Here is a 24,740-nt window from a genome sequence, read left to right on the forward strand (position 1 = left end):
TTTTTTTCAAAATCTAAAAATGTATTATCTTTTTGTGGCTGAGACTTTTCCTGGAACAATAACGGCTCTTTATAAATAGGCTACCTCTGATGAATGTGCTTTTTAGAAAATACTCTCAAGACTAGGCTACTTAGTGGGAGAGTCGCTACCGTTGTCAGCTGAGGGCCAGCTGCTACCTGTTGACCAGTAGGCCAGTGGTTCCCATACCTTTCATGGCAGGGCCCTCTTTGACAATGAAAACATTTGTCATCAGCAGATGCATAGCTTTTCTTCAACATTTTTTCTACATTTGAGCAGTTATACATTTTCAATTTCACTTTATCAACCAGTTTAAACCAGAAAATATTTAAAGATTTTTAACTTCTCTCTGCATGAAATCAAATATCTCAACAATTTATGATGGTTCTACTCTTGATCTAAGAGGACATAGCCTCCCTTGGGCTACGTCACTTGTACCTATTGTCTCTATTTTGTTTCAGTTGCACACAGAAAATGCCGTTGTAATACAGACAGTATGTTGGCTTACCAAAGTCCTTGTAGGCCTACACACTCTCTTGCCTATGGCCATAATTTGGGATGTAAAAATGAACATCTGAAGGAATGTGCTATACACCTGTGCTTTTTATAGCCTAAATAAAGTATGCTAGACTAAATTAGTATAATAACTTCTTGTCATTTAGAAAATCGCGCCAACCTTACGCAGCTCAACGCTACTGTAGTGGGCGGAGATTGTATCTATCGTCAGCTGGCTGTTTCAACGGCTTGTGTTTGGGAGTGAGTCACTTCTAACGTTATTATTAGGTGGTGTACCTAGCGATGTTTTTGTTTTAATTTACTGGGTACCAATTTACCCTTGTGTAATATTAAGGTATGTATAAAACGAGCCAAATCAAACAGTACTTTAATTTAAGCTATCAGTTATTTAAAGGTATAACTAGTAATTTTACGTTATTCGTAGTATCCCTAGTCACTATCCTAACTCCGCGAACGTTAACCAATATAACAAAGTCTTCGTGGATGACCAAAATCCCTAAAATGTGGCCTATAGTTATTAATATATTGTCTCTGTTGCTAAACACAGTCAATGTGTCTACTGTCGTATTCTGCAAGACGTGTTATTTATTGAAACCACCAACGTTAGGTAGCAATAGTGGGAATTCCATGCATCACTTTGTTAGCTACCCCTAGTTAGCATAGCTGATATCGCTATCGATAGGTAACTGAAGAAAAGTTTCTACTAACGTTACTTTAAGTTTAGCTTGCTAAATTAACTGAAATAGATCCGTATCCGTATAATTTGAGTTGTAGTTGGAATATTAACTGTGGTTGTCTGTTAGTTGATGCAGATATCATATGTGCTTCAGGAATGATGTGCTTTAAAATAGCAGTTGCCATGCTAGCTAGCTAGGGTAGTTAGCCACAAAAAGTTTAGTAACGTTAACTGTCGCTAGGTATCTAACGTTAGTGTAATGTTTGCTCTTTACAACTAATTTGTTATTGGAAGCTAGCTTGATAACATACGTTTTCACTAACTTGTGTCGATGTTAGGCAAGTATCGTTAACTGTCTGTTATGTTTAAGCAGGTAAGGGTAAAGTTGGCTAGTTTGAGATGCATGTGATGCTAGCCTGTCCTAAAACATAACCGTAAAATATACTGACTACACAAGCTGAAATGCTGAAATTAATGGTTGAGGTAACGTTATGATACTCTTTGCATTGTTTTGTGAGAATTCTGTCAAGTTAGCTTGTTGGATTGCACTGAAATGTACATGGTAAATGTAATCTCGCAATGAGGACAACTTCACTATTAACAAATGGGCAGCCAGTAATACTACTGTCTTCAACTTATCGGCGGTATCGGCCTGCAAAATTAAGAAAGGAAAATAGTTTGGCCTTGTCCAGAGCACAGAAATCTCAGCCCAATGAAATTAGATTTGTGTTTGCTAGCGCTGACGTTCAGGTGCCCAGGCAGGAATGCACAGAGCAGTCGAATTGTGAGAGAGGCAAGTACATTGGACAAGTAGTTATGGGTAAACCTCGGCGCTACTATAATACTGCTGACATTTCCATGATGTATTATTATTTGTCCTTTCTTACTCAGGATATTTGCAAACTCCACTTGTGCTATGACAACCTCACAGATGCACCAAGACACCAAAGAATCCGGTATGTATCCATGCTGTTGTAAAGCTTGAAAACCTTAAAGACCTCCACAGCAGCAAGACTTTTTAATAACATTGCAGAATTGGGAACCATGTCATTATGAAATTGACACCTCTACTCTGCTTGTGTTGTATGTGCTCTCTCTCTCTCTCTCTCTCTCCCTCACATGCACTTCTTCAGTGGGGTACAAAGATATGGAGTGGCAGACACCAGCTGTGTCTGAGAAGTTCCAGAGACGCTTTGGCTGGCGTCCCAGCACAGCGGACAGTGGGGACACAGGGTTTGGTGCCACCCCCTCAGACTACTCTGAAGGTGAGACCTTTCCTGCATTACCTCCCTACACATACCTTCTCGCTGTCATTCACGTGATTGTTGCGCAATAGGCCTTTAACCCGTGCAGACTGGAGGGGCGTTTGAAAAACCACCTCCAATGTCCCCTTACAGGATCTGATTCTGTTGGCTCCTTTGACTGCTGTTTGGAACAAAGCCATTATAAGATTCTTATTGTTACAGTTAGGGAAATAAAGGACAATAGTTTCTCTGAATACCATCTGTGCATTGGTGTTCTACACTGTTTAAAAACGAAAACAGGGCCGAAGTAGTATAGACGCCAGGCGTAAACGTAGTAAAAGTGATGCATTTTAAAACTAAAACATATAAGTGTGGATGTAGCCTGAGTAGCACCCTCCCCACTCCCCCTCACCCTTGCAGTCTAAAGAGGCCAGTATGGTTGACGGATTGGTCATTGCATGCGCCAACGCTGATATCATTACTATGGCAAAACTTTTTATGCCCACGCTTTGGACAGGTTAACCGTGCGCAAGGACGAGAAAGGCGGGTACATTTTTTGCTTAAGGCTGAACATAGCCAGTCTCACTGTTTACCATCCACTGATTCGCATCCACTGTGTTGCTGTGATCTGCCTGTACACAGTGTCTGTTTTATTTATAAGCCTGGCTGGTGTTATCTTGGTGTTCCTATGAGGATTTCTGTAATGGGGATTGCATCATAGGCCAATAGTATCCCTCATGTTGGTTTGGTCTCCACTGAGTTGATTTGTTGGAATGGGGAAAATTGGAAAGCCCACTGGAAAATTTGAACCCCTGGTCCCTCTCTAGCTGGCCTTCCACCCATACCCTGTGTAACATGTAATGCGGACAGATTAGCTGTACCCTTGGCCTGAGCTAAGGGTGTCCCTGGGAAATTAGATCTGAGTATCTGCTTGACTCAATGAAGGCCTATGTGTTACATTACACTGTTACTGGCTTTCACTGTTTTGACTGTTAGTGTTCTCGTTTGTGTGGTTAATGCTTTTCAGGTTTGTGGTGTAATAGTCTATTATTGTCTTTGGAAGTGCTCCCAAAAGGATGTAACAATATCAAAAAAGAAGTACATAATAATATAACTGTATTACGTCACACATAATCTCACATACAGTCAGTTCTCAGGCAAACATTGTTTGTTTATACAAAAGGACTGTTAATGAAACACGTGGAAGGGAATTAATGTTGATGAATGTGCAGTGAATGCAGAATGTCCCAAAAAAAGAACAGTCCGAAAATATGTTTATATGCTTTATTTGGTGTTAAATTGGGTGTATGCTGAAAAGTCTATTATGAACCTCTTCTGCCCATAAATGGAAAAAGATGTTTAAGCTATGCATAGCTTAAAAACACATCCGCAGAAAGAGGAAAAAAGCTAAAATAATTGGGTGAGCAACTAGGTGATGGAGGTGAGTAAGCGAGCGGCTGGCGTTGACATTCTAATCACCCTGTTTTGCCATTCATGTCAGTCATGGCTTCAATTCATCTGAACTCCTGCACAGTCCTCAGCCCAGTGCTGTAGCACCGCAGGCAAGCCTGTGCCTGACCTCAAGTTCTTGCTGTGTGTTGCAGTGCCTGACCACAATTTCTTGCTCAAGTTCTTGCTCTCCTGTTCAGGGTATTTTGAGGGTTAAGTCAATAAAATACACCAACACATGTTGGCCTACCACCAGGCCTTTATCCGGCTGTCACCTAAAGGTGTTCCTCTTGCTTTCATAGCTTTCACACCAAATACGAACCACACTGGAATTCAAGTAAACTGTACCCCAGATCCTCGTTTTCCACATTTGCATTTTCAAGTATCCCTTACTCACTGAAAAAGCTGTTCTAACTTGTCCAGACCAAATTCACTGGATGGGCGGGGAATCAGCAGTCTGCTCCTGGCGGCTTTGGAGTTAAAATCAAAAGCTTTTCCATGGCTTTTCCCCGGCTTTTCCCCCTGCTTACAGTATTTCATCCATATTATCTCTGGTATGTCATAGTAGCCAAGCTGTTTCAGACCAATGTAAGCTGAACCCGGGTCCCATCCAAGCTGTTGCATAAACCTTAATGCACATCTTCTCATTAAAGAGACAGCTCTCAACTAAGTGTGTGTGTGTGTGTGTGGCGGTGGGGGGTGGGGGGCTTAAATAAGAGACTGATGCAGTTCACCCTGTAATTTGAGAAGGCAGCTATAAATATCCCTAACCTTTCTGTGTGTCTACATTCATTAGTGTATATGAGCGAATGTGTGTGTGTTATTGTGTTGGTGTTCGTTCCTGTATGGAGTGCGGGCAGACCTCACCTTGCGTGTGCTGTGCAGCAGTTAGCTCTGTGGTACAATGTTCCCTCAGGCACAGGGCGTTGCCTCCTTCTGTCTACCTGACCTACGCCTCCATGTCTTCCTCCTGTATTTCTCTGGCTAGAAATGCAACAGACAGGACTCTCTGTTGGTTTGTTCTGTCACCCAGATTTTGCTCCTGAAAATGCCTCCTGCTTTCAGGGGTTTTGCCCTGTGTGCCAGTGAATTCCAGGTGAGTGCGTCAGGATCACCCATGCTGCCTTGTGCTTCTGTTGCTTAAAATTGGAGGCTTTAGTGCCTGTTTATGGGTGTTGATTGCTTGCAGTCTGCCTTTGAGTGTTGTGCATTGGGTAGAAAACATCTGCATGTTGTGGCGTAAGCTGGTTATGAAAAGGATAGTTAGTTACTTTGTTTGTCCAGAGAGAAGCTTTGGTGTCATTTTTAAGATTGATCCAGACTGATCCAGATCTGTGGGTGAAGTCAGCTAGTCTGCACTATAGGTGCTATTTTTTTCGAGCTTGGCACAGCCCAGGCCAGCCACGGATACTTTGCATCACTACCTGAAAATAGAGAGGATGGGTTTCACTCTCACCGTCTAAGAGCGTAAACAAGAGCTTCCTTACTTCCTTTTCCATTTGAAGCAGAAGCACAAGGCAAGTCCAAGATAGAGTGTTTAGACTTGTTATAGTTGTTTGGATCGTTTGTTTCGTTGCATTTTAAAGCTAAAATCTATTACTTGGTTGACTTATCAAAGCCACTAGGCCCAAATGTCAAATGGGCACATTCTTGGTGTGTTTACTTGGTGTCTGGTCTACATATTGAAATTGTTCCCCAAAGAGCTCTCTATTGGTTGAAAATAATATTTAGAGATAAAGGGGTTCTGTTTGTGTTCTGTTTTTCCCCCACAAAAAATCTATTGTTTCAAAGATGTTGTTTTGGGCGTTTTTCTTTCCAGATGCTATTGCACTTCCACCGTAGATAGTAATGAGAAATATTTTCACCTGACTGTTGAAAGTGTTGTATGCTCTTCGTACACTGGCCAAAATCCAAGGAGATTCTTCACAAAGCAGAAAGTTGCTATGGAGCTGGTAAATGAGACTCAAAAAGGAGAATAAGCTTCAGGCAAGAAGAGCAGCATGGCGTAGCAGCAGAAACATTACTCATGCAGAGTAACACTGGAGACAAGACTAGAGGCTGAATGATTTAAAATCAAAGCAAGAGTGATTTATTTTATTATTTAACAAATTGCGAATACCACATGAAATCAGCAATTTACAACTTTTTTTTCACAATGCTGGACATTTTCTTATTAACTGCATGAACTGCATAAAATTACTGAAAATAAGCCTTAAATCACAAGTTATTTCCTATTCTTCTGGCCTCCTGGTGGAGGTGCACGATCTGGCTCAACCTCTGCCACTGCTTAATGTCCCACTCATTCGGTGGCAGGTGTGTGATGGATTGGTATTAGACATTCGCTTGACGTTCACAACATAGCTGGATCAAAAGCGGTCATCTCATTAAAAGTTAAATGAGCTACTTAGACGTTGTGTTACTCTGCCTTGTGTTCAGTTGTGAAATGATATGCCTAAATAGTGTTCGAACATGATCTTAAACTTAAGGCAATGGCATATGGCTGTGTCCAACTGTTAAGTCAGACATTCGTCTTGCACGGAGATGGCATTTTAAAATAAACGCATGTTCCTAAATTCATGCGCAGGCCTATTGAAGGGTTGTTTGAGTGAGTAGAATATAGGCAAAAAATGGGCCAGGAATGGTCAACAAACTTTGAATAATAATAAATGTTTTAATAATGTGATGTGTTCAGATTTCTTTAAACAATAGTACATGATTTCTCATGATGTTCTGAATATTAACAAAACAATTCAAAGGGCTTCAGTCTCATTAAATAGAATATATTTATACATCTTCCTCCTTGTACTTCATCTCTCTCTCTCTCTCCCGCACATGGGCTACCTTGCTGTTTTCTTTTTGTATGAGAATGTAATACTTATTATTTACTTATGTAAATAGTAAATATTTGTAAACATTTAAAGACTGATACAATAAACAAGTGATACAAGTGTTAAACCCTCTCTTTTTCTCTCTCTCTCTCTGTCATGTGTAGATCTGTGCAGCTCCAGCAGCAGCTTGTCCTTCCAGCCCATCCGCAGTCAGATCCCCATCCCCACCGCCCATGTCATGCCCTCCACGGCCGGCGCCCCGGCCTCCAAGCCCCAGTCTCACTCCCTACCCAAAGAGGAGCCCCACGCCTCCTCGTCCTCCAACTCCAGGAACTCAAGCTCCTCCAGCTCCAAGTCCTCCCTCTCCAAGTCGTCCTCCTCCCCCAACCTGGAAGCCGAGGGCACAGGGGCAGACGGCAGGGCCGGCATGCCCAGGCCTGACTGCCTGAGCCGCTACCGCAGCATGGTGAACGGCCTGGACTATTCGCTCTTCCCTGCCGGCGAGCACACGCGGCTGGATGACCCGCAACACTTCGATATGCCCACCGTGGAGCCCACTCTCAACCAGTCCGCACTGCTAGGGGGCCTGGGCCTGGACATGCGACTGCGGCCCCAGATGACTGGGTTCGGGGACCGGGCGGACCATGTGGTGATCGGAGACACCTACCGCCCATCCCTAGAGCATAGCTACAGGGTGCTCCCAGAGGCCCAGCCAGGACTAGTGGCTGGGTCAGCGGACCCATACACCATGAGGCTAGGCACACTGGGCTCCGGACACTCTATGGGGCTGCAGATGGGGGCCCAGGCCTATGAGCCCCTGCTGCAGGACCGCTGTGCTGAGCTCAATAACTGGCAGCAGCTGGAGAACCTCCGCCTGCATGTGGAACAGATGCAGATGAGGAACTACTCCCAGCATGCACAGGCACGGAGCTTTTCCTAAATGTTTCACAGCACACCTAGTCTTAGTGCAGCATTCAAGTGGGGGTACAGAGCCTACCTACTGCCTCTAATACACACACATATACAGACAGATTTCCTAAGAGGATGGTTCCTAAAACTATGCCACTAGTCTTGTTATAACATTACTATGGTTAATTACTCGGTAAGGCATTTTGTTTCCCAGCCTTTTACAGATAACAGTGGATTTAAGACTTTGGGACTTAGCTTCTAGTGCAGGCAAAGAAATGTCAGCAATAGGGTAGCCTAGCGATGTTGTGGATTGCCGTTGTAGATTTGGTTGATATAGCCTAATGTGTGTGAAAGTAGTGTGATGTGCTGACATTCTCCGCCCTTCCTCTTTCTCTCTCTCTCTGTCTCTCTCTGTCTTACTCTCTCTCTCTCTCTTTCTCTTTCTGTGTCACTCACCTTTGGCTGTCTGTCTCTCTCAAACTCTCTCTCTGTGTCCTGTTCCCCCCTCTCTTTGTCCTGCTCCTTGCTATGTGTAGCTGTTGACCTCAGGAAGCAATCAGTACCCCTCTCTCTACCCATCTACGTTACACTCAGATGGCAGTAAGTGGGAGGCCCTGGTCAACGCCAACGAGAGCATGCTGAAGGAAAAAGAGCTGCTTATTGAGAGGTTTGTGAGCAATTGAATGTTAGGCATTTACATATACAAACAGGCATTGTCACAAAGCGCTTTACAGTCTAAGGCCTGAACCCCCTAGAGCAAGCACAAGGTGACAGTGGCATGGAGAAAGTGATGGGACCCATCTACTTGAGGGTGGCCCGGTAGAAGGATGGATAGAGAGGGTTGGTGATGCAGGGGGGAATGGAAATCAGGGAAGAATCAAGAGGCAAGCAGATAATTCATACATAGCATCGTCAAAATTAGTCCCAGGCTGCCCTGCTACCAACGCCTTTGAAGCTAGTAGGTATTCCAGATGTCCGATGGAATGTTCAGTCATGCACGTTACATTTTTAAAGGAACCGTTAAAAAAACGTTAACTTAATATGATCTTATGAAATGTTTTGAATTTTGAATGAGGATTATTGCCAGATGTTAACTTCACTAACGTACCTCCCCAAGTGTAGCCTATGTACTTAGCTAACTTAATCATGCATACAGCAGTAATCACGACAATTTCAGACACCCTGGTTGTCTTATTGATTTTCCATATCACACATACAGACCTTAACAGCTCCACTCTTAATAGACCTCTCATCCTCGTTATTACAGACACTAAATGAAACAAATGTTTCACAAAAGAATCATAGCCATGCTCCAGGCTCGCCTCACACTCCAGGTGGCTCACAGTAGCCCCTATTGGGACATCCAGGCAGACTAGTTCATGCCAGCTGCATTTACATTGTCACTTCTGGGGCAATGGAACAGATCTCAATACAAAACTGGCTTTGTTGCAAGGAATGGATATATGTTGGCCCACACAAAGCACTCTTGTCCCAGGCATGTTTTGAATAACCTTGCGTTAACGTTTGTTTATTCTGTTTTCTCTTGATCAATGCCTTGTTAATGGCGTCGAACATACAGTGGCATAAAAGCAGAGACATTTCGATTTGCATAACTTTTAGGGTACTACTAATTACGACTTATGGTTAGAAATGAACAAAAATGTGAGCTTGCCCCGTGTTAGAAACATGAAGCAGGTGTACGCTATAGAAATGGTGCGATTAGAACAGAGTGTTAACAACTCATGGATCTAATTTCAACATAATTCAGTACAAAACTGGGTCAAATGAACACTGTATGTGTGTACTAAATTACTGATTATTGTTGAAGCTAATTCATTGCAATGAACAATTAGCATGCTATTCGAGCTATGGTGTGCTTTAAACTTCACTTAACATCACTTATGTAAACTAAACTAGCTTAAGACTAGCTTGCTATCCAACGTGAACTATGCCTATAGCTGGCTTGTATTAGAGCCATGTGTTCAGGCTACCTGTGATATGGATTGCTAAACTATTCCAGTTCCCGACAGTTTGAGGGATAGAGGAGCCAGGCGAACCTTATAATGGATATGGATATACAGGATTGACTGTATCAGAAACAACAAACAGCCACTTTGGTTTCCATTATATTCTTTTTGTCAACTTAATCTGCTGTAGGTCGTAGGTGCCTGGCATCCAGACTTTATCGCATGATATCTCAACTTGAACTACCCACTTAATTGTGAAACTGGCGGACGGGTGATGTTTGCACCAAGGCGGCATGTTGTGGGCAGGTTTTAATGCAGTACCGCTGGGCTTTCTGCCCGATAGTAGAAACGCAAATGGCTTTTCTTCTTGGGGCTGGAGGCCTCAGGCCACCATTACCCTCGTTTGCCCGAAAAACAGCCCTAGCTGGCGCTGGCCTAATAGTGGGAACACGGCTGTGAGTGACGCAGTGGACTGTGAATGACGCAGTGGAATGATGACCTCTCCCTGCAGCCTGTTTATGCTCATAGAAGAAGGTTGCCTGTGGTGCTGCAAAGTGCTACAGTCGTCTATCGAGTCAAGCCATTAAAGCTGAGTGGCTACTCATAGGCAAGGGATGTGTTTGTGGTTTTGTAAACACACTGCTTTGCTAAGATGTTTTTAAACATGCTGTTGTCATTTTTTTTTTATTTTTTATATAACGTTTGTGTGTGTGTATCAACCCATATGGAGTGTGAAGATGTTTTTTTGTTTTGCATGTGTACGTGTTTTTTGTGGCTTGGGTGGAGTAGGATGTGGGAATGACTGACAGACTGACTGTGTGTTTGTTTTGTTTTGTGTGCATGTGTTTTGTTTTTGGCGTATTTGTGTGTATTTTATTTGTGTGTGTATTAGGGTGTAAACTCAAGAGTTTGAGTTTGTTTGAGTGCATATATGTGTGTGTATTAGGGTGTCTAATGAGTGTATACTTGTGTGTGTGTGTGTGTGTGTGTGTGTGTGTGTGTGTGCGTGCATACAGGCAGCAGCAGCAGATGGCTCAGCTGGAGCAGCGTCTGAGGGACAGTGAGCTGCAGGTCCACAGTGCAATGGTGGGGCGGGGAGCGCCCTACACAGACGTCTGTCTGCTCCGCCTGCAGGTGAGGGACAATCAAGGCTCTATTTCACACCTCAGAGGTCATCTACTCACACTACACATTTTACACTCCTACCTTCCCTGTATCCTGCTTATAGAACTAAAGGAAAACCGTGCTGTGCCATGCTAGCTGATGTTAGTTAGCCCAGCTAGCTCATTCAGTTGATCCTGGTGCCAGGGTTGCTGTTGTCTCGCCAAATTCGGCTACTATAGAAAGAAGTGGACTGCTGGAAAACGAGCACCACAGGGTTGTTGGGTTTTGGGCTATTTTGATATTTATATTTTATAAATATTATATTTTGTCATAGTTAACACTTAGCGGTAAATAAGGTGGTAAATTGAGGAAATATACTGAACGTCAATATATGTAGGAGAATGTTTAGTAACAAAGTTATTCTCAGGAGAGTGAATGGGCTATCTGTGAGTCAAATGAAAAAGGAAAAGGTAGAGTACTGAACAGAGAGAGAACTGATCAATCCTTAGGACTCTGGAATCTCTCTTTAGATTCATTAAATTCCAATAGTGAAAAATTACACAAGTTGGCCAACTTGTTTCATTTTTCACAGTTGTTAGGAATGAACCTGTTGAGTATTATCAGTAGGCCTTTAAGGTCAAAAGAGGATGAGGATATTTAAAACATGTAACATTTTTAAACTGATTGACTAACTAAAAACAGCACAGTTTGGTTACCTGTTGTGTGTGTGTGTGCGTGTTTCTATGGCAGGAGGCGCAGCGGGAGAACGCCTTCTTGCGGGCTCAGTTTGCCGAGCGCAGCGACGGTCTGGCCAAAGAGAAGGCGGAGGCAGAGCGGCGTCTTGGTGCAGTGGAGGCCGAGACGCGGCGCGTCACCGAGTCGCTGCGGGAGAGTGACGAGAAGCACGCGGAGGAGCTGAAGAGGCAGGAGGAGAGAGTGAGCACCAGTCACGCGCATACCTCCATTTCCTCTATTTTACACACCGCAGAATGACTTAATTTCACCCCACAAACACTAACATCCGGCGGCTTCGTTAGTGTGGCCATAATGAGGTCATACACACACTAAACCCAACAGCCAACTTAAGACTGTTTGGAATGTTAAACTTCTGTTTGGCCAGAATGGAAGACAGCGTCTTACAGTATTGTAACACTCGGCCATTTAGTCATTTAGTCACATTTCCTTTTTCTACATTTCCATTTCACATTATACTTCGAGACCTGCCTCTTTTCACAACAAAGGCAAACAAATATGCAAGACATAACCATACAGGTACATAGTGGAGGGGGGCCAGCACAAGCAGTCACTTGAGGTGTGCATGAGGTGACATGCTACAGGGTAACACACACACACACACACACACACACACACACACACACACACACACATAGATACACAGACAGACGCTAACACACTTTAATACACATATATGTACACCGGATTTATAGCAAACCTTGAGATTATTTGTAGCACAGTGATGCTTGTGGAAGTTTAAATGTGGATATTTGTGGAAGGAGTCCAATGATCAGTAACCTGTGGATATGTTGGCCATCCCCGGCTAGAGCCGAGGATCTACTGGATGAGCTAATTAAATAACGACAGATCTGTGTGAGCTCATGTGTATATTTTGTGTGGTTGTTTATGGTGTGTTTTGCTCATGTCTTGCTTCAGATCCGTAACCGGGACAAGCACATAAACAACCTGAAGAAAAAGTGCCAAAAGGAGACGGAGCAGAGCCGCGAGCGGCAGCAGCGCATCGAGACGCTGGAGCGCTACCTGGCCGACCTGCCCACCATGGAGGACTACCAGGCCCAGAGCAAGCAGGTGAGGCCCACACACACACTCCATGCTAGGTGCTCAACCCTGTGTGTTGCAATGCGGCAGAGAAGCTGCAGAGAATCTGTTGTTACAGTTCACTTCCCGTGGAAATTTTTTTTTTCTTTTTTTTTTTTTTTTTTTCTTCTTCTTAGTTGCCTGCCTGTATGGTGTGAAGGAAGTGGAGCGCTTTGTGGTATCGGTTAAGTATTGTTTAGGGTTCTTAAGTGAATCATGCCAACATGCCTTTATCCTAGATTGTCCCCAAACTCATGTAGAGCACGCGTTTCCTATGAGACCGCGTGCTTGAGTGCTTGGGGGGTTAGAGATTGGCCTTAAACCTGTGTAAATATCCCCTCTTATCTGAGGGCTGATAAGAGGCTTATGTGTGTTAGGAAGCCACAGTTTGTTATTCTCCTCAAACTTATGAATCTGAGCCACATGATGATAAGGGCACCAGTTGTGATGCTAGATTTGTTTGCTCTCTTGGTTCTCATGCTTGACCCAAGAAGTCTTGCACATACACAGATGCGGGAAAAGCAGTTTGTTTTTGCTATACTTGTGAAATGTAGTTGCCAGTGGTGACCTGTAAAATGTAGTTGCCCCATGTCATGTCCCATGGTTGCCTGTGACCGCAGTTCGTCAGTTATGGTGAACAAAGTTTTAATGTAGGTTGGTGTAATTGGGCTTACACCAGCACTGCAACATATGTGTCCAGCACCCCTCAAACAAACGTCACTTCGCTGTTCTAGTTGCTATGGTCATATGCCATTCTGTCATCAGCTACATGGCAATACCTATTTGAACCATGTGTTTGAGTCGGACTCTGCTCTTTGTGATGTAGGCTTTGGTTAGCGTATACCTTGAGCCTGTGTGCTTTGCAAATGGCACTGCTGAAAACAGAATGTAATGGAATTAAATGCACAGAACAGCAGAATGTGGTAGAATTAAAAGAACTGGACTGAATTGAATTGAATTGAATTGTGTCAGCTGGAGGAGGCTGAGAGGAGGGCTGCGCAGCTGAAGGCCACAATGGAGGAACTTGAAGCTCGACTTGAGGAGTCACGCTCAGCCACGCGCGACAGAGACACACAGCTGGAGGAGCAAAGACGCAGGGAGAGAGAGCTGCTATGCACCGTCACCAGGTATATACAGACTCACAGACAGACGCTAACACACTTTAATACACATATGTACCAACAGGCATACAGGAAAAGACCCAGCCACACACACCAGGTTCACACAGAAGCACACAACTCTCCAGTACAAGAACACAAACATGTACATGTACACACAAAATGCCTTCTATTACATATATACTTACCCAGTGTAAATTGTGTGTGTGTGTGTGTGTGTGTAGCCTCCAGGAGCGTGTGCAGGAGGAACTAAAGGATGGAGCCAGGCTGCCGTCTCTTGACCTAGAAAAGCTGAGGGTGGAAAACACCACCCTTAAGGAGGAGCAGCACCGGCTGAAAAAGGTCAGGCTCTCCGCTTACCTCACTTTTGCACCCGCTCAACCTTAGTTAGCCCAGCATAGTTTTCAGTGTCAGCATCATCTTTCTGCATTAGTTGCATGCAGCATCAGGTCTTAAGAACATCTGGAGGTAGGCTTTGTCAGTGTGATGTTTATGGTGTTGCCCTCAGATTATTCTGAACTAGTCGGTCCAGGTTTCCTCATGACTGAATGCTGGTTCCTTGTCTCGCTCTGACAGGTGGTCGAAAAGCAGCTGCGAATGATGGAGCAGCTGGGTACACAAATTCGGGTGCGTTTCTCAAACACTCATGTTTAAATGTGTATAGACCTGCCAGAAACATACTAACCATAGTCTGTGTGTTCGTGTGCGTGTGTGTGTTCACTGGTGCAGACGCTGGAGGATCAGGTGTCTCAGGAGGAGAGCAGCAGCCAGGCTCTGAGGGAGGAGCTGATGGGGAAGGAGCAGGGTCTGCTGCAGGTGCGATCGGCAATGAAGGAGGTGAGCCATTTCCATACACATAAACACACACGCACACATAAACACATGCACACACACACACGCACACATTCTCTAACACAGTCACTGTGAGTTTCTCACTGTTGTGGGTCAGCAGCTCCAGGTTTTCCTTAAGGTCCTGAAGTGTGATGAGCAACAGTGGGAAGTGGTCATCTGAGGCAGTACTGTTATTATGGTCATTTGTCAGATAGCTCGTACACAACCTGCTGTTTGCTTTTTAACAGGAAGGACATCTTTTTGAAACCAGTGTTGGTGTATTCAGTTTTCTTTTCACCACTCACTGTTGGGTATTAATGTTGTTTACGATCACTTATTTTGAGTGGTGGATTTTGTAGATATTAAATGGCATAGGTTTTGAATGGCAGTGATCACTGGTGCTTTACTTTAATTCTGTAATATGTGTAATTTTTTTTGTTTTATCAGCAGACTGGTTGCTTAAAAATATGAAAACGGACCTTTTATTTATATGTTATCTAGGTGTTGGAACCTTGTTAAATGATACAGAGACTATTTTGAATACTCTCCTTAATCGTGATGATCGAAACGACTTTTGGACCTTTTCTAAACATATAGTGACTGAATCCCCACACACTTGACAACCACTTATGAGTTCTGTTATGGTTTGTTGTGACTAAACCTTAAGAGAGTCGCTGCATGCACACGTTATAGTCACTGGTTTCCCCAGTCCTCTCTAACCGCTGTCCTCCCGCTGTGTTCCAGCTGTCCTCTCAGAACCAGGACCTGTTGGATCAGAACCTGACCCTGCAGGAGCGCCTGGAGGAGGCGGATCAAGCCGGTTTCGGATCGGGTTTGGGCCGGGGCCCCCCTCAGGCGGCGAGTGCACGTCTGACGCAGCGTCTGCACGGAGAGATGGAGGCGTGTCTGTGCGACCTGCGCTCCCTCTGCAGTGTCCTCACCCAGCGCACGCAGGGACAGGACCCCAACCTCTCCATGCTGCTCGGCATCGGCTGTAAGAGCCCAGCTCTGTCTCACACTCACACACTCTCTCCATCTCTCTCTCTCTCTCTCTCTCTCTCTATCTGTTTCTCTGTCTTACACTCTCACTCTCTCGTGCTCTCGCTGCATATCTATGCCTCATGCTCATTTCTTGTAAGCCTCTGTCTTTCTCTCCCACTCTTTATCCGGCTCCCTGTGCCCTCACTCATCTCTCTCTCTTACTTTCTTTCTCTCTCTCTGCTGTCACTGTATTCTGCTATTCAGCTGTTTCTCTCAACTCACATTCATTCAAGATCTGTGGTGTTCATAACTATGCATGTGGTGCCTATAGGTTGTGTATGTGTAACCAGATAGTGAGAGATAAGGTAACGGGTTACTGACACTGTTATTGTTGAGTATGTTGTGTACCTGTGCTTGTTTGTGTTGAGGATATTCATTTGCTATTATTTGTGTGTGTGTGTGTGTGTGTGTGTGTGTGTGTGTGTGTGTGTGTGTGTGTGTGTGTGTGTGTGTGTGTGTGTCTGTGTCTGTGTCTGTGTCTGTGTATGCATGTTTGTGTGTGTGTCTGTGTGTGTGTTCCCATGCTCCCCTCAGCCTCCCCCCCGCTGGCTGACTCCTGTGAGGACTGGCTTAGCTCGGAGGTGCTGCAGAGAAAGCTGGCTGAGGCCCAGCAACTACGGCGGGACGTGGAGCAGCTCAGAACCACCATCTCTGACCGCTACGCACAGGACATGGGCGAGAACTGCATTACCCAGTGAGCCACGCCTTCTACACCTGGTCTCTGATCACCATGCGCATGACATGGGTGAGAACTGGGACATCCAGTGGGACAGATGCACAACCACATTTAAACACACACAAACCACCATCATCTCCACCCCAACCTCTTCCTGGGCATGAACTGGATCACTCGCTGGTCTTCTGTCCTAGTCGCCATCGCAACATGCCTGACACCATTCTAAGTACTGTATTACTCACTCACTCACAGGGCACTACAGACACCTGTCACTCAACTGGCCTTGTGTAGGCTTCATCCCTGCCATCGTCTTTATCCCAACCAAGGAGAAGCCATGGGCAATATGTGTTCATGTCCAGTAGATTGCCATTAGAAGGACCCCAAGTATTACTGGAACACTAATGTATGCTTTTTTTGTATATGTGTTGAGTATTTCAGTGTCCTTACTGTTTTGCCCTCTCTCTCTCTGTCTGTTTTTGAGGTGGCATCAACACTATATTTATTTAAAATGGATCTTCCTCTTTGAGGGAAAAAGATTTTTAGCTGTGGTTGACAATCAACTGAAAATGTCTAGATCTCTTTCGCTTACCTACGGCAGTGTAAGTGTTCCTAAGCTACTGTTATTTCAAGTGTATCGTTTAGCCTCAGACCCTGGAAGAGAGAATTATGGTACAGGGGTCTTTCAGTGGACTGTTTTTAAACCATGGCTGTTAGGAGAGTTATTTTTACAGTAGGGCTATCAGGGACTCTGTCCCTCTCTTTCTCTTCCTCCCTCACTTTATTTTTCTCTCCTGCTGAGTTCGGGTTTCTCTGAGACCATCATGGTCGCATGGCCATCTCAACAGACAGTAGTCTCACTCATAAAAGTGCCCCCCTCTGACTATAGATTCCTTATATTCAACATGGTCACCTAGACTAAAGCACATCTTCTATAGCAAAGTGATGACTGACGGTATCGTGTGCAGCAAGTTCTTTTATGTGTGTGTGTGCAGCATTTTAGATGTTCTTGTTGGAATAGAGTGGATTCTCTATTGCCTTTGGGAAAAAAATACATGCCAGCAAACAGCCCTTAACATTCCCTTCATACAGATGTACTGAATGTGTTATTTGACATGTGTGTTGTAGAGCAGTATTTGATGTTTGGCGTGCTGTATCAGCCTCCTGTGAGATGGATGTGTTTGAGGTTTTCTCAGTAGGAGTTTACACTGTACCGTGTGCCTGAGCAGTCACTGCAGCATTATCGGTGTGCCTCAAATATCAACTGCCATATCCTGTGTGCGCCAATTTAGAGCAGTGATGACACTGACACAAAATCACTACTGGGCAGCCTAAGTAATTCCTACTTGCTCAGGATGTTTATGGCTCTTATGCATAGTGTGCTGGACCAGTGTCCAGTGAGCAGTTTTGCATTGGCAAAAAGGGGAAAGGACAGTTAACTGTCCAATAATGCATACGTTTTTGTTTGACAGTGTGTGCAAACAGCCATAGGGCAGGGCCGTATGCTTCTATTAATGACACTACACTAAAAAAACACTACACCTTTCTGTGTGCATAGATGTAATACTGCACAGGAGTACAAAGGAAGAAAGAGGGGGTCAATCACGGTCATGAAGCTGAGTGTGAAAGCTCTCGGTAAACATTTCCGCATCTCAGATGCTTGTCTTTCTCCAAGTCATGCAGCTGCATTTTGATGCGAGTGTCTGTCAGGTAACTGCAGAACTATATACATTGTTTCATTTTGGAGCCCAATCAAGTTCTTGGAGTCGTTGTGCACTGTGGTATATAATAAATAACACCTCCCCAGGCTCTGGTTTGGATTCCAAGAACTCAATGACCTAATGACTAAATGGCCAAGTTATAGGCTAGTGGCAGATATGACTGTGGCATGATGAGTGTGGCACAAGTTAATTTTACTTGCTTCAGGTTTCCTCCATGAAAACTTGAATAACATGCCTTACTGAAGTGCTATTTAAATGTCTGGAAATAATGTATTGCTGAAATGATGTTGGGAAAGTACTGCACATAGTCCAGGTTCATCACCAGACTGCACAGAGAATGTTTGTGTGTGAGCGCGTGAGGGAATAATAACAAACCAGCTAAAATAACCATTTAAGCCAGCTGTTTTTTGCAACACTAAAAGATATCTATTTTTTTGTCTTAAATTTCACATATTTTAGAAATAAAGTTTGTTTTCAATAACTGGAGTCATTTGATCTTTGCTTTTTCCTTTATTTACATTAAGAAACATTGCAACATTGTGGTTGTCATGTGTGAACTGAAGATGCACTTGCTGTGAGGATAGAGGTACTGTGTGTGAATGTGTTCATGCTCTTGTCTGTATGCGCGTGTGTGTGTGTGTGTCTGTGTGTCTGTGTGTGTGTGTGTGTGTGTGTGTGTGTGTGTGTCTGTGTGTGTGTCTATCAGCGAGGTTGAAGCAACAGAGCAGCACTGGGTGTGAGGCCACAATCTGCAAGTGTTTGGGTGTCATCGTCATAGCATTGCCGTGGAAACACACTGATGATGTGGTATGCAGGGGCACCAGAGCATCTAGTGATTGTGGGCACATGTAGAACTGTTAGATCAGCATCCAAACTCCACTCTACATGCTAACATTGGTGAACTGCTTCTTTTATATCAAAGATGTAAGACTGGAATATTTTTAAGTTGAAACATGTAATGCTACAGGTATTGGTTGACTCTAAACAATTGGCACTTTAGGTGCCCAGAGCTTATTTATAAATGAAATGGAAAGATAAGTATTTTAACTGTCATTAGGAAACAATACAAACACACAAGTGTGTGTATGCTGTATAAGTATTTGTGTTAGTATTTGATAAATGACAATTATTTGTGACCTATGCTACATCTCTCACCGGTGTTTGTCCAGGTACTGGCGCAAATGTCCAATCGTCTGCGTGACTTGCATCTTCAGAATGAAAGTCTTCTCGCCGTCCTCAGACTTTACTCGCAGGGTGCTGATGTCACCATCCTGTTCACTTGGAGTTCCATCAGGCTGACCCAACCTTACAGACAGGGAGTGTTGAGACACCTGAACACTGAGGAGATAGATAACAACAACAACAATGCTGAATTTATGATTGTTGTTATTCCTTTTCATTTCTGAAATCCCTCAATCACAGCTCCATACTACCACTTACAAGTCCTTACTTCCTACCAACTACCTTCCTTAAATCCTTATCCCTGCGATCTGCAGTATTTGGCACATTTGCATTGGGAGTGTGTTTGTATTTCATTACCTGCCCTGCAGGGTCTGTAGTGCCGGGGTGTCTATAATGGTCACAGAATGGTTGTGTGCTTCCCCAGCAGAACCCTACACATAGCACAGAGATGGTGAGTTATAATAATGGTGACAGATAATAGCCATTTTATAATCCCTGCAGAAGAAAAATTCCTGAAACCTATTAAAATCCCTTATTATGCTTACCTTTAAATGGTTTCTTAACGAGTCACGAATGTCGATAACCTTTCCTCCCTTAATGACCATCTTCGGCAGCTTCATTAAGAACTGCTCGGTGGAGAGGCCTTTGCCTGGGAAGCCAAGCAGCAAACACAGGAATGACATGGTTCCTCTAGCATTAGCCAACTGGTATCATCTCCACAGAAGGTGTTATACACACAGACCTGGCACGTATGTGTCCCCTTGGGCCCGTGTGGCAGGGCTTTGAGCTGAGGCCTGATTGGATGCTCCACACACCACCTGACCCTCGCCAGGAAAGTGCGCCTGCATTCTCCGATCTCTGTATTCCTCTGCTCGCCTGTCCTGTATCTGTGAGTGTCAACAGTCAACAATTTAACCAATGAAGAAGAGGAAAATATGTAGCACCAGTGGGAAACATAACTCCTTTCACGCATGGTACAGCACACCTTTCAGCATGCACACTCACTTGGAAGGGAACCCCATCTGGAAACCTGTCCTGCAGCTCTGAGGGGAAATAGCCATCCATCAGATCCTGCATACATTGCTGTGAAGGCAAAAACAGACGGAACCATGAAGAAGTCAAGTCACAAGAAAGCTTCAGGTGTTTTCACTCTTCAGTTCTCTTCAGTGCAGACGTGCTCTCGTTAGAGTCAGCCTCATGTGCCTCTTCAGATCAACACATGACTGACTCTCACCTTAACAAGGAAGGAATACAGCTGCTGCCAGCATCCTGTGAAAATGACGTTTTCAAAAGAAAAGAAGCCCCAAATCCAACAAGAAACACACAAGACATGGTGGAATGCAAAACGATTACAATACGCTAGGGGCAGCTTATGTTGGCTGCGGCATTCGCTCCCAGATCTCAGCCGACCCTGGCTGAGATCTGATCTTGCTCTTGCATGGACCTGATGTCTATTGTCATCTCTACTGTGGGCTACCTGGGTGCAGGGTTCTTCATAGGAGCGGAAGGGCCCGTTGAACATCAAAATGCCGTTCCTGTACAGCCGTAAGGGAATGGGGGACTGCTGGGCCAGCTGGGCGCCCCCGGGCACAGCCTTCACATAGGACTCCCCCTCCCCTGCCAGCACGTTCAGATCCATGACATTCTCCAGCACAAGGTCAAAGTTCATCCTGAACTCTCTCACCATGGAGGTGGCTGCAGAGAGGGATCCAACAGGACTGATTGAGGACCACATCCTAAGCTGATGAATGATGAAATACACGTACCCAAGAAAACTGAAGAAAACGCCATGAGATACAGCTATTCAAACTACACAACTACATGAATTTTGTTGACAGTTTCCTTTTGATTCCAACTTCAATAGTAAATCCAGTGACTTGTATGTAAACCAGTGTGAACACGCTTCTACCTGGCGCTCCTAGGCTTTGGTTAGAGTGTTTGTCTGCATCATCTGTGTCAGGGCTGGGTTCATCAGCATGCCCGTCATCACCATCACTGTTTCCAACCCAGATCAGGCCATAATCACTCAGGAAATGCTGTGAAGGGAAATTACCATTTCATTTCTAGAAATGCTAAATCAAAAAGTCTAAATAAACATCCGTTCATCTGTCCATTGCTACAAAAGGGTGTGGTGACTGAGTTCACTTTCTAACTCCAGACGCTGTGGCACTGAGGGGTTTTCCGTGTGTGTGTGTGTGTGTGTGTGTGTGTGTGTGTGTGTGTGTGTGTGTGTGTTTGCAGAGGTGAAACAACACAAACCTTCTTTGCAAAATATTTGATATTGAGAGTACATACAACGCACCACGCAAGGTCGATCATATGTGGAGCCCGTCATGAGCCATCCCAGAGTCTACCTGTAGAGACTGCTATCTCATCATATGTCTCATAATATGAATATGTCTCACTGGTCTCATGTCTCACCTCCATTTCCCACACTTGGTTCTGCAGCGTGTGACACATCTTGACCATTTCCTCTTCACCCGCCACTGCATATAAACAATAGGGAAGTTGAGTGTGAGAAATTGCTTCATCGTATCAAGAGGAAGGAAATGACAGCACTGTATCTGTGCACATGAAATGATCAGATGGGTCCTTAATTGGAAAAAATGAAATGTGAATAATGACCTTTAGACTTCTGAAGCTTTAACTTGTCTTCCAGAACAGCTATTGTTTTTTCCTTTTGGTTGAAAAAAAAGGCAGTCATAGTACGCACATATCATTGTCATCATCATCATGACTGGGTTGTGTAAAGTTGTGCAGTGATCAGACATTGTGTGTGGCCCTACTGTGCTTTAAAACTACATGCTCTGTGAAACTCCGGATCCTGTGCTGCAACTTGTGGCACTGTGGTTCATCCGCATGCATGTTTTTGATTGGATTCTGAAGATGGAGCATGAAAGATGTGGTTGTAGTGGAGGTGTGGAACCTGTTTTTTGGGGTTTGTTTTGGGTGGGGGTGGGGCCTATGTGTGTTGTGTGTCTGGCCTCTAAGAAATCTTGCCTTTCTCCGAATGTCCAAGGCTTGTGCCTTCGCTTTGATTTCTAGCTGGGCGAGCTTCTGCATCATGGTGGACATCAGTTCAAAGTCTGTAGGAGGGGTGCCTGGTGAGGGAAGGGTGAGTACATCTTCAAGTAGGACCATGCACCAGCCTACCAAATTACACGCGTAGGTTAATGCATCCTCCTACAACACAGTTTTCCAGCTACAGGCCAACCTAGAATAACAGCAGTACTATAGATTACACAAAAGCACAATTCTACCACACGCCACCTAACTGGAAGCCGCACATCGCCGTCAAAATCAAAGTGTTTTACAGTTACAGGCGCCTCTCGTTGCCTACTGATGGCAAAGACAGTTATACAAGCCTGCCCATCAGCAACAGGTGGGGGTTCAGTGTCTCAAGGACAGAAACGTGAGGCGTTGGGAACAAACCTGGAACCCTTCAGGCCCAAGTCATCCACTTACAGGTAAAGTCCTTGATTATGGCAAAGGTTTGTTGAAATTTGCATTCAAAAGCCAATCAAATTACATCGGTGCACACACTGAACTGACAGCTTAAGGATTGCAAAGAGCTCTTTTAACCACATCTTCCTTTGCCAGCTTCATTAGTTTGAGTTAAGTAAATAAACTGGGCCTCATCAGGACAACGTTAAAACTGTGAGACAAGAAGTAGCTTCATCTGGTGCACATCAAGGAGGAGACAGGATGTGGCTTTCTTTGTCTGTTGGTTTTGAGTTACTGTTGCCATCTGCAGCTGCAGAAGCTGGAAGTGTATACATAGAGACAAAAGTGGGAGTGAACTTACAATCACTTGCTCTCCCGCTTTGTGTCATCGTTGATTTAGAAGAAACACCATCAGGGTATGAGGGGTGAGGCTGACACCTTCTGGAGAAAATGTCTTTCAACAAACCCAGCTCTGAGGGGAAATTCAAGACAACACAATGTAAGTAAGTCTGTTACATAGCATTACAAGCTCTGCATGAAATGTTAACGTACACATAATGAGTAGTTTTTGCATAATGTGCCCACAATTAAAACTGGTGTTCTGTATGCTTCTTTAAAATATTGCTAATGGTTCTCTATATTGTTTATTCTGTTTCAGTCGTTTTTTTCTGACCCTGTGAAATGTAAACAAACGCATAAAACACCTTAAACAAAGAATCACAATTTGAGAAGCACAGAAATAGCAGGTATTGCCTACCGGAAACTATCCTTTGACTTTAAGACCTGTTTCAGAATGGATAATGGACTTTGGAAAATAAAATAGACTGCACCGATACTAAATATAAAAATACCTAAGACCTCACCAGCGGTTGAACTTTGCTTGAAGGGCACTCTCGTCTTCCTGTAATAAATTGTGTATTAGGTGTATGACGCTTAGCTTGCTATAGACTGTTATAGGGTGCAGTCTGTTCAGCAGTACATTTACGAACAAAGCTGAACTTAAAAAGATCTGTGCGAAGGTCTCGCATCGGCTTACCCTTCATTCAGATATCCAGGTAGGGGTGCTCTGCGATTTTTCCCCAACAGGGATAAAGGAGAACTCATTTCACCATCCTGAGAGCAAAGCGTACAGAGTGGGTCAGGGTAGGACAATCCAAAATGAAAAACAGTTTACTTTGCAACTTTGCGTTTACAGTGACTCATTTGTGTCATTGCAGTATGCAGAAAGTACAAATGTTTCAACTAACTTACCAAAAGACCTACTTGAATATAATTTGCTAATTACATTCTACGAAGTAACAAGAAAATCGAATGGAACGCTGACGCTCCTACAGCTGACTTTGTTTGGGTTGGTTACCGTGGGAAACGTGGTGCCCGGCCTTTGTTGGCCTATGGAGGTTTTGTTTATGCGTGCATTTGTCTAAATTGCTCTTTTTATTCATTTTACATTTGTGTAAATTAGAAAATATATCAGATTTTGAACGTTTCCCTTAAATATTTGCAAGAAACTGAATCAAGGAACACATGTTTTAAACTTCTTTGATTATCTTTCAAAGGCCATGTCAAGCATGTAATTTCCGCTAGGTGGCGATAATAGACCATCTTTGGCATTCTTGAAGCGAGGCGAAATTTGTTTTGTGTGTAGTGCTTTATGTCTTAGATTAAGTTTTTTTATATTCACTACTTTAAAGTTTTTCGGAAGTAACTGAATATCAAGAGTCAAGTAGGCTATTATTGTTATAACCAGATACATAAATCTAGTTATTGAAAAGATCAGGGGCTAAGTCAAGTTTGCCTGGGGCCTGTCTTTTTAGTTTGCGTGCTTGTTTGTTTTTAAGGGAGATCGTCATTGGTAGATTGGGAATGGAAATCTACCTAGATATTAAGATTATACAGTATGTGCGACAAAAGAGAAAACTATTTGTAACCCTATATAGCCTATATGTATATGTTTTGTTCCCCAAGTGTGATTTGGCAACACTATCTATTTCAAGTCTATATGGAGAGAGAGAGAGAGAGCTCTGACATTTATAGGGCGAAAATACTCTGGACTAGGCTCAAAATATTTGGGGCAATAGCCCTGAGTGATTAGACCTGGCATTACTGCTATGCAGGTGTCATACATACAGGGGACTGAGATTTTGTTTCCCAAAGGACCACAGTCTCACATGGACAATAAACATACA

General features: G+C 43.9%; 2 protein-coding genes across 5 annotated transcripts; one reads left to right on the forward strand and one right to left on the reverse strand.

Annotated features, from left to right (window-relative positions):
- The first annotated feature begins 696 nt into the window (after window positions 1-696).
- On the forward strand, window positions 697-18,409 carry cep85 (centrosomal protein 85). 4 transcript variants are annotated; one of them, XM_031575888.2, is made up of 14 exons: window positions 697-774; window positions 2,102-2,166; window positions 2,344-2,475; window positions 6,896-7,653; window positions 8,177-8,307; window positions 10,624-10,741; window positions 11,462-11,647; window positions 12,383-12,535; window positions 13,517-13,671; window positions 13,887-14,004; window positions 14,239-14,289; window positions 14,392-14,499; window positions 15,238-15,487; window positions 16,069-18,409. In XM_031575888.2, the coding sequence occupies exons 2-14, from the start codon at window positions 2,127-2,129 to the stop codon at window positions 16,230-16,232; spliced, it is 2,364 nt and encodes a 787-aa protein (XP_031431748.1). In that variant the 5' UTR covers window positions 697-774; window positions 2,102-2,126; the 3' UTR covers window positions 16,233-18,409. The 4 variants fall into 4 exon arrangements, with proteins under 4 accessions (XP_031431748.1, XP_012678352.2, XP_031431749.1 ...); XM_012822898.3 differs by having other exon boundaries at window positions 737-868; XM_031575889.2 differs by lacking the exon at window positions 697-774 and adding an exon at window positions 928-2,003.
- Window positions 18,410-18,423: 14 nt separating this feature from the next.
- Window positions 18,424-24,115, reverse strand: ubxn11 (UBX domain protein 11). The gene is made up of 15 exons (XM_031575891.2): window positions 23,806-24,115; window positions 23,591-23,667; window positions 23,418-23,455; window positions 22,916-23,026; window positions 22,111-22,211; window positions 21,736-21,787; window positions 21,532-21,596; window positions 21,020-21,146; window positions 20,588-20,805; window positions 20,116-20,193; window positions 19,853-19,997; window positions 19,656-19,759; window positions 19,468-19,541; window positions 19,084-19,266; window positions 18,424-18,757 (listed from the first exon to the last, which is right to left on the reverse strand). The coding sequence occupies exons 2-15, from the start codon at window positions 23,656-23,658 to the stop codon at window positions 18,631-18,633; spliced, it is 1,491 nt and encodes a 496-aa protein (XP_031431751.1). The 5' UTR covers window positions 23,659-23,667; window positions 23,806-24,115; the 3' UTR covers window positions 18,424-18,630.
- Window positions 24,116-24,740: the final 625 nt, after the last annotated feature.

Source organism: Clupea harengus, chromosome 11 (genome assembly GCF_900700415.2).
Source record: "Clupea harengus chromosome 11, Ch_v2.0.2, whole genome shotgun sequence".
In the NCBI taxonomy this organism is placed as follows: Eukaryota; Metazoa; Chordata; class Actinopteri; order Clupeiformes; family Clupeidae; genus Clupea; species Clupea harengus.